The sequence below is a fragment of the Rhipicephalus microplus genome, unplaced genomic scaffold (assembly GCF_043290135.1).
Source record: "Rhipicephalus microplus isolate Deutch F79 unplaced genomic scaffold, USDA_Rmic scaffold_16, whole genome shotgun sequence".
In the NCBI taxonomy this organism is placed as follows: Eukaryota; Metazoa; Arthropoda; class Arachnida; order Ixodida; family Ixodidae; genus Rhipicephalus; species Rhipicephalus microplus.
Window position 1 is genome coordinate 8,787,355 of NW_027464589.1, and position 9,670 is coordinate 8,797,024.

At 45.4% G+C, this 9,670-nt stretch overlaps 1 protein-coding gene across 3 annotated transcripts in view; it reads right to left on the minus strand.

The window, feature by feature from the left end:
* The window catches only part of LOC119166664 (tartrate-resistant acid phosphatase type 5), a 389,636-nt gene extending 388,794 nt beyond the window's left edge, over window positions 1-842 (minus strand). The window contains exon 1 of one of the 3 annotated variants that reach the window (XM_075883351.1): window positions 407-834. In XM_075883351.1, coding sequence (XP_075739466.1) covers window positions 407-620 — 214 coding nt within the window. In that variant the 5' untranslated portion in view covers window positions 621-834. Of the gene's footprint in view, window positions 1-406 lie in introns of all 3 variants that reach the window. The other 2 variants (XM_075883350.1, XM_037417985.2) reach the window with 2 other exon arrangements.
* Window positions 843-9,670: the final 8,828 nt, after the last annotated feature.

Consider the following 9,670-nt stretch of genomic DNA (forward strand, 5'->3'; position numbering starts at 1 on the left):
AGTTTGCGGGTATAAATTGGCAGCAGCAAGCACAGGACCGGGTTAACTGGCGGAACATGGGAGAGGCCTTTGTCCTGCAGTGGACGTAGTCAGGCTGCTGCTGCTGCTGTCGATGATGATGATGATGATGATGATGAAGATGATATTGCATACTTACGTACATAAAGCACTATGGCTACTACATAGTGACGTGAGCATAAATTCTCTTTCGTTGAATGCAAGAGCACTTGTGACATGTTGAAGCAACCTTGGCTATGTACAATTCGTAAGGGCTATTGTGCACCGCGTAGGCAATTGCCGTATAACATCAGTGCGACACGTGAGCTGGGCTGGCACTGCATCCTCGTTTCGTGTCTGTCCTTGTCTCCGAAAGCGCAAGCATATCTGCCTTTGCGGTTACACTCACCTGCGAGAGAAGTGAGGTCTCGGCCAGTGGTGCGTGAGGCGGCGCGACCACCCATCGCCGCATCAGCGGTGGTGGCTGGTCTGCGCTGATGACGGCTCGCCGAGCCATCGTGTGACGAAGACCCAGTGGCGGCGACAGGCAACAAGCAAGATGACGCATTACTAGTTGTCTTGAACCTCTGGCGGTGGTGCAAGCGAATGCGACGAGACGGCATTAGGCTTCCAGTGGAGTACGTAGAGACACAGTTCCCGTTGTGTGTGCTTCCAGAATCAATGGAACTCGATTGAGAGGATTCCTCTCAAAGCCACCGTGTGAGTCTTTCCTAAGGGAGGCGTGCGTGTCGATGATCACACACAGGAAACAACTAGAATTGCAAAAGCAAGGTTGCGGTGGTGTATGCGCGAAACGGAGTGGCGGTGCTAACACTTTTGTCTTCAATGAGTAACGTTCCGAGGCTGCCATTAGTTGTGTTCTTCAAAAATACACTTCTATACTGCAGGTCCTGATATGGTTTGATTTCTACAATAATATTCTTTGCAGTAAGGAAAAGAGGTGGGCGAGTTGGAAATGATGCGTGTTTATAACAACGTGCACGAACAGAAGGGAGCCCAAGAAGAAAGCGACACAACATGAGCGCCGTCTATCGACTCAAGTTTATAAATTAAAAAATTGAACGAGAACTTCATGCATGCGCTGAGAATTCAGGTGACGTTAAAAAAAAAAATGATTGAACACGCGTACTTCGCTACGTAGTAAACAAACAGGTGGTTCAGCTGGTGTGCACCCTTCTTTTTTATTAAGAAGGGTTTCATTTTGATTTCTTAGACTGTGTCATTCTTTTTTTTTACTCCGTTCTCTTCACGCTCACCGATTTTTTAAAGATGCAGTAATACAATTTATATCGATCGATAGCCCCTCCTGCCTTCCTGCACATCAAGGCTCAGGTGCGACGCCTTCGCAATGCATTAGTTGCATGCACATGCTAGATAGAAGACGGGCGTTTACTACCTCACGCATTTCATAATAGGATATATTTCGGACAACCTAGCATTCCCGTCAAACAATTATACGTTTCGTGATAACCCGTACAAAGTGTTGTCAAGTGTTGATGTTTTTCTCTACTCTTTCTTACCTTTTATATTGAGTCTCCACCTGGATAATTACGCAGTTGCTTTAGGCTTTGACGAAAATCGCATCTCCCTCTCATTCAACGCCTTTCAGTCGACTGCACTGAACTAAAAACAAACGTCTGCTTCTGTTTCCTGTGTACAACCGAAATTTTTTTATAAGTGTACACCTTTTTAAAGGGCCGGGAAGTGGTCATCACTGGACGTAACGCTCCTAAGGAGAAGTCCTCTCGTCCTGACGATGAGCAAAAAAAAAAAAACAGCTAGTACGCTTGGCGTAACGCTGGCAAAACCACGTATAAAATAGGCGGAAGCATGAATGAATCAGAAGGAGATCGAAAAGGGAAAAAAGAAGGAAAACAGAAAAACCAGGCGAGAAAAAAATAGATAACGAGAGCGGAGGAGGCGCATAAAATAAAAACGGAGAAAAAGAAAGAGCATGACGAGAACAGAAACAAAAAGTTACTGCGAAGATACCTTATTCTGATGACACCCACTGTTCTTTGGCTTATGATGACACCCTGAAGAAGAGTGATGAGGCGTGCATTCGGCATGCATTCGGCGTGTCAACGCCGCTCCATGGGCGTCGCAGGTAAATAACACCACGCAACGCAAATGGTGCTGCGCCTATGATAAGGACCGGTCTGCGTCGCGGCACCAAATACAAGGAGACATGGTGCAAAACTTTTTTTTTCTGATCCAAACAAACCTCTCCGACAGGAAATCTGCAGTGGATGACGTTTCTGCTGGCTGAATGCGTCGCGGTCATGGCCGTGTCACCGACCCGAAAGAGGAAATGAACTGTTTCAACAGAGTGCAAGGTAAATTGTGATGAACCATCAGCGTATTTCACATCACTGTAAAAAGGACTCCCCCTACCCCATCCTTGTAAAAAATCCAGGCATCTTTACGAAGCGAATCATGACAAGTGGTTGAAGCTCTGGGTTTTGTATCGCAAATTATACTAATTACGAAAAAAAAAGTACGTTGTTTTCGCCACTAAGCGAAAAGTGATACCTGAAACAAGTTCATTGGGGAACTCGCATTGATAAAGTATACGCATATAAACACCTTGGTTTGACATTAGACCATTTATTCCACTGGATATATCACATATAATTATTTATTCAATCAATCATTTAATCATTTGATTTCCTTTTGATCAGACTCTGGAACGGGGTTGGGACTTCGTCAAGCTCCTGAGCTTTTAGTCCTGTGCTCCTCCTAATAGAAAGAAATCAATCAGTTGATTGATTGATTGATTGATTGATTGATTGATTGATTGAGCTCATAAGTTCAGCTTCGTGCGTCATGTTGGATGCGTAGAACAAATCTGAGCTTTACTATTAGTTTTGTAATTGACTGGAATTCATTTGTTATTTGACTTTTGAAGACGCCTTAACAAACCGGTGAAAGCCCCCCAACTGTTCTGCTGCACTTGCTTTTGGCCCAGCATGTGTTCTAGACTTAGTAAAATATTTCTGGCTTTTCTACAATGAGCGCCTTCCTAATTTAATATTAAAATTAAAGTGTTCGTGGCGAGAATGCCGAGTAGTATTAGTGCAACTTCTCAGCATTAAGGACAAGATGACAAATTTGACGCATGGCAGCAGTGAATTATGGCGCAACAATGCGAGCTGTGAATGTCTGCAAAAAGACTATACCTTGTACGCTGTTTGCGCAGACATGCAAATGCGCTAAAGTGTCTTTTAAATATAGCTTATTCAGAAAAATACCCCACGAAACGCTGCACTTGAAAAAATAGGCTTAATTAAAGCAATTTGGTCTAATGTTGAAGCTTCTGGAGTTCCCTTTTTGCAGTAGACTTTCTTTCATGCAGTATTTTGAGCGCCTGATCTATGTCATTTATATGCATCAAGACACTTTAGCGCAGACATGCAAGTGCGCTAAAGTGTCTTTTAAAGATAGCTTATTCAGAAAAATACCCCACGAAACGCTGCACTTGAAAAAATAGGCTTTATTAAAGCAATTTGGTTTAATGTTCAAGCTTCTGGAGTTACCTTTTTGCAGTAGACTTTCTTTCACGCAGTATTTTGAGCGCCTGATCTATGCCATTTATATGCAGCATCAGCCGTAGAGATAGCTGAATTGCCGCAGCAAGTCCAAGCGACACATGTCAGAGCAAAATGTTTCTTTGGTCAAACCGTATCATCCAGCCTAGTAGTCACGCAGCAGGAACGCGGGACCACACCAATACGTTCCGCAAAACATTTCTCCGTGCCCTTCACTACCTCGAAAAAAGAAACAGAAGGCAGCGTCAAACTGGCAAAAAGGCAGCCTTCCATATCATTAGACTGAAGCATGGCTAAAGTTTGGTGGGAACCTGACAATTCCCGATCGGCACTCCTTAAAAATGGCTCACAGATGCAATCCGCTGGCCTAATTTCAAGAAATCGCTGTGCGATGCATCTCGCAAAGCAGTACATAGCATTTTCTTCCACGATGTCAAGGAGGTTGTCACCTGAGTACTCACTTGGGAAAATCGTTTCTGTTATCACAGCCTGTTCAGCTCGAGGCTCACCAAAAGACAGACGTGCAAGTAGGTGTGAATCCACCACTACGCAACTGCCGCGCGATGGCAGAATTGGGGGCTTCCCAACGAAAACGTGTTTCAACGCAGCAATAAATTGAAACACATTAGGATGCTCATTGAAGTCATGCCTCTGCCTCAAAGTGCCGAATAGATTCTCCAGCGAGTCTTGCTGGAGGCGACGAGTCAGGAGGCAAGTATGAAGGTTTTCCCACAGCATAAGGACAGCCTGAATGGTGACTAGCCAGCCACGAATACTGTGCGCCTGTCGAGGGCTGTCAAATCTTCAGCCTGATATATATTTGATTACCTCTCGTAAAAAAGCCATGTGCTCGGAGGTGGCACTTAGAGCACAATTCGTTTTACGAAGTGTCTAGTGTTACGTCTAGACGTAACAATAGAAGCCTTAAAGTTACGTCCAGACGTAAAAAGAAGACGTAGAGTTACGTCCAGCGTGACAACAATACAAAACCGGCTTGTTAAACCCACCAAACCAGTCGGCAGCAGTGGCATGGTGAGCTAACGCAGCACGTGCAGAATAGTGCGGTCGTTGGTTCAAGCCATACTAGAAATTTTTCATTCATTTTTTGCGCAAGTATTTTTTAAACAGTGCAGCATTATTGTTCCAAGAGCGTCGCTTATGTATATATATTTTTCCCTACAGAAAATAGCCTTCGTGGCCGCGGCGAACGCGTAAAACCGCGTTGCTACAGCGCCGTGCAGTTCTGCTGTAGCAAAATAGTGAGCGTTAGCGACGAAAGCGCACCGCGAGATTATCCCAGCATGAGCGCTATTGGGAGCTTTTCCTGTAGAGTCTGTGTATTAACTCTAGGAGTCATAGAGTTTCCCACAGAAAACTCTGTGGCCTCAGCGACAATTCGTTTTGTGTTCTGAGTTGATTTTTTTTTTTCATTTTTTACCATTACACACCTAAATATATATATATATATATATATATATTGTGCTCGCTGAAGTTTTACAGGCCTCTGACACAATCCATAAGACCACCTCGGCATATCATCCGCAAACCAATGGTCTTACTGAGCGTTTTCATAGAACTTTGTCAGACATGATCTCTATGTATGTCCAACCCGATCACAAGAACTGGGACACAATACTACCTTTCGTCACGTTTGCCTATAACACTGCCATACAACGCACTACAAGTTACAGCCCGTTTTTTCTTGTGTATGGCCGTGCACCATCTTTTGTTCTAGACACCAGCTTTTTGTCCACGCCTTCTGTCCCATCTGCGTCCCTTCCGGAAGAATTCGCTGCCCGTGTCAACCACTGCCGCACAATCGCCCGCGCCAACACCTCTACCATTCAGGCCCAGCGAAAAGTTCGTTGTGATGCGACACGTCGAGTTGTGTCATTCTACCCAGGCGACGAAGTGCTCCTCTGGACACCTGTTCGCACACCCGGCCTCTGTGAAAAATTCATTCACAGATACCTGGGTCCTTACACCGTGCTTGAACGAACATCGGCCGTAAATTATCGCGTCGCGCCGGTTACTTCGGCTTCTGATCGCCGTCGTCGCGGGACCGAGATCGTCCATGTGTCTCGCCTGAAACCTTATATCCAGCGCTCATACACTTACTAAATGAACGTCTTGCAGACCGCTTTCGTGTAGGGGGGAAATAGTGTGAGCGCTGATTGTGTTGCTCATCATTTTCACTTTCACCTGCGCATACAAAGCACCGTGATCATCATCATCGTAGCGGCTCGCTGCTTGTTCGGTTGCTGGCTCGCGCGTCTGGGTTGACAATAAAACGGTCGCTCCTTCGTACCTGACGTCGTCTCACAATATATATATATATATATATATATATATATATATATATATATATATATATATATATATATATATATATAAAGAGTCAGATGGATGTCTTTTTGTCGATCAACAACAACCGCAATCTAAATTATTCTATATTTCAAGTGTACGTGTCATCCATCTACTGTCTGATGTGACGCGATCGCGCTGTGGTCAATACAGGCCTAAAACAAGCTATCGATGCTTAATATCAATGCAAAATAAATTAGAGATTCTGAAATATTGCAAACTACGTGATCAACCAAGAATTATTCACGATCATGTATCTAAAATTACAATGAATTCTTCCAAAATTGCAGCTTCACTTGTAGCCTAATATCGCAGCTACAGGCTGCAACAAGTGGCGATGCGCTACAAGTAGGCTGTGAGGGCCAACGTTTAGAGATACTTCCACAGAACACCTTTATAGATACTACATTGGCGTGGGCTGCGCCATTAAAATTATGCGGATGAGGTTTTCGGACGACGAAATATTTACATGTCACGACGCGGGACAGCTGTAACTACTGTTACCGTATGGGCGTAACCCTAGTGAACGTTTTATACTTCAGAACTGGCACGCAAACCATACTTGCACCCAGTTGGAGAGCTGCTGTTTACCACTAACTGCGGTATGAGCTGGGCTCCATCATGATTGGTCCCCTTGTTGAACACTTTAAGGAAGCTAACGAAAAGGCAGCACCCGATACGGTAGAGTGGTACCGGCAACGTCTTCCAAAAAGCTCGTCAGCTAGTCTGTCTCAACAGAGCTGCTGATACGCGAAAAAGTCCGGCACAATAAACAACGCAGCTTTCAACACACAAGCGATTCCGGTAAATCGGTGAATCCGAGCTTATGACCACTTCATTCGGCGAGCGGCAGTGCCAAACGTTACCGTAGCAGATGCAAACGTCACCGTGGGACCGTGGACGTAACACAAGCAGCGGCTGAAGTTAGCGTTACCTGGACGTAGCCCTATCCTTGGCTATAGTTACGGCTATACGTAACAATAGACAGTTATAGTTTAGTGTTAGCGTGATGGCGTAGGTTAAGGGAATGGCGTTACCGTGCAGCAAACGTTCATTGTGGGAAGCATCTTATTGTTTAGCGGGATAGCATTTACGCGATTTACGTGCCTTAGCTGGGATGGTGGCGCCACCTATTAGATGGTGATTAAGTTAAGCAGTGAAAATGAAAAGAAAACGATAATGTTTGCCTATGCCACCACGCGAAGCATTGTAAGAAGTTTATTTTAGTGAGAATAAAAGTAAATAAATATGAACCACTCACCAAACGCAAAAACATCTATGTTGCCGATTTGTTTATATCAATCTTGCAGTTAGGCCTAGACGCGTTCGAAATGGGAAGCTATGTAAAAAACTACGCCAACTTCTCCGTGATACTCGGTCATCGAAGCTAACTGTAGGCAAGCGAAGCCACTTGGAACAGTCGTTTGCTGCGAACAAGGTGAATCTTTCAACAACTACGCCAAAATCACTTCGAAGTGGTCGCCCGAGAGCGCCGCCATGTTTACGTGCACTACGTACACCTACGCTACCACGGTAACGTGAAATCTGAAAAATACCGCGCGTACTGGAAGCGGTACGGGTGACGTACGTATCTGCGCAAGCGCACTTCGGGTTGCGCATGCGCAGTGCGCATGCGCAACCCGGTCAGCCTGGTATACTATAACTCTCTAATAACGCTGGCTATAGTTACGTACATTACGATTGCGGTGCTTACAGTTACGTCTGGATGTTACCCTAGCCACACCGTTCATTTTAACGGGAGAAGTGGCGGTGGCAACTTTGCTATAGAGGCAGTCAAGTAGCTTGTCCACCTGTTCTATGAAAGCTGAAGTTCATGCTGTTGAAATGTCCTGAAGTGGGCCGGAGCACTCGTATAGTTCACAAATATAGGCCTATTTCACAATTTTTGTGCCAAAGAAAAGCCTGTGAGAGGCTAGAAGGTTATTTAATGTGTCTGAGAAGAAATAAACTTTCTGCCTGCTCACTTCAAAATACAGATTTTCTGGTGTGGCTGGCAATTCATCAAATATCTTATTACTTGACCTCTTATCACTCACCACGGCTTTGACATGCAGCTTGCATTCTGAAAGCTGCTCTATGAAGGTTAGTAGCAGTCTCCGATCTTTTCCGTACGCAGAGCCGTTTTGGCAACAGCGAACGCCACAGGCATCGCCCACAATCACGAGATTCCAGGAAGGAGTGCTACAAACGCTACGTGTGCCACCGGTGTTGTCCTCTCTAAACCATCGTCTGAAAATCCAATACCTGCATCATTCCTGTGTCATCACACTGTAAACTTGGTCTCACTGACAATTCATCAAACGTAATTAAGCATTCCCGATCTTCTACTGGCCAATTTCTTGCTGCGTGTTTAAGAATGTTCAATACATTATGAATATTTTTGGCATTGATTGAATAGTTGATTGATTGATATGTGGGGTTTATCGTTCCGAAACCATCATAGTGTTACGATGGGGCGTGTTTATTCAAGAATGAATGGAGAATGGTAGCCCTGCCGACACCGAGCTGCTTCCAAAGAGACCACTTCGTTCTCTTCCTTCCTTCACACGTTGCCACTTCAGCGTAACACTACCCCTTTCCCAGAAGCCCCCCTGGGCGAGCATCAGACTCGAGAATGAAAGAGTTTTAGGCGGGCGATGTCAGCAAGCTGCGTCTGCCTCGAACGGTAGCCGCGAGATACGAGACGAGCGATTGACTATGTCACATCACTTAGGCGATCGAGGATGACAAAAGGAGCGGTGTAACGAGCCAGGAACTTCTGGTACAGGCTAAGCTTGTGAAAGGGTGTCCACAGCCATACTTTTTCCCCCTTTTCGTACGACAAATTCATGTGCCGTGAATCTAAGGCGAACTGGCAGTGGTCTTGGGATGCCAACGTACGGAGCTGAGCTGGGCGACGTGCTTCATCTGCGCGGCAGAAAGTGTGGTCAATGAAGGAGTCCTCATGAGCATGAAAAGGCAGAATGGTGTCAAGAAAGTGGCGTGGTGGTCTGACATGGACTGTAGCTATGTCAGGTCGGAGATGGACTGTAAATAAAATGGGCTGTAGCCAGGAGTTTCAAGTTTTCCTATGTTGGAAGAGATGTCATTCCAGGTATTGTGGCCGGAGTCAACGTACATCGAAAGCATGTTAGTAAATCTTTTCTTAGTGTGCTCTACTAGACCATTTGTCTGCGGGTGATATGGGGTCGAGTGGCGAAACTGGCAAGCACAAATACACAAGAGTTCTTCTACAACATCGGCTAAGAATTGTCGACCACGATCACTCAGAATAATCCGAGGTGGTCCAGTCGCAGTACCACAGAAGAGGGGAAGAAACCTTCGTACATCGATGGCCGTGGCTGTTGGTAGCGCGTTGGTTTCCACATAACGTGTCATGTGGTCGACGCAGAATATAATCTAACAGTTGGTTTTTGACGAGCGCGGAAATAGACCGAGAAGATCCACTTCAACCCTTTCGAAAGGAGAGGTCGAGGGGCGGAGGAGAGCTACCGGGGTAGTACTTGGTCGCTTGAATTGCTGGCATTTATTACAACTGGCCACATACTTTTCTGTATTTCGCTGCATGGTAGGACAGTAGAATCGAGCCAGCAGGCGGTGGTATATTTTGGTGAACCCCAAGTGCCCCACTGATGCGTCGTCGTGCATACCACGGAGTACGTGTGTTCTGATTCTTGGGGACCACTAAAATAAGGCGGGATCCATCAACCACGTAATTT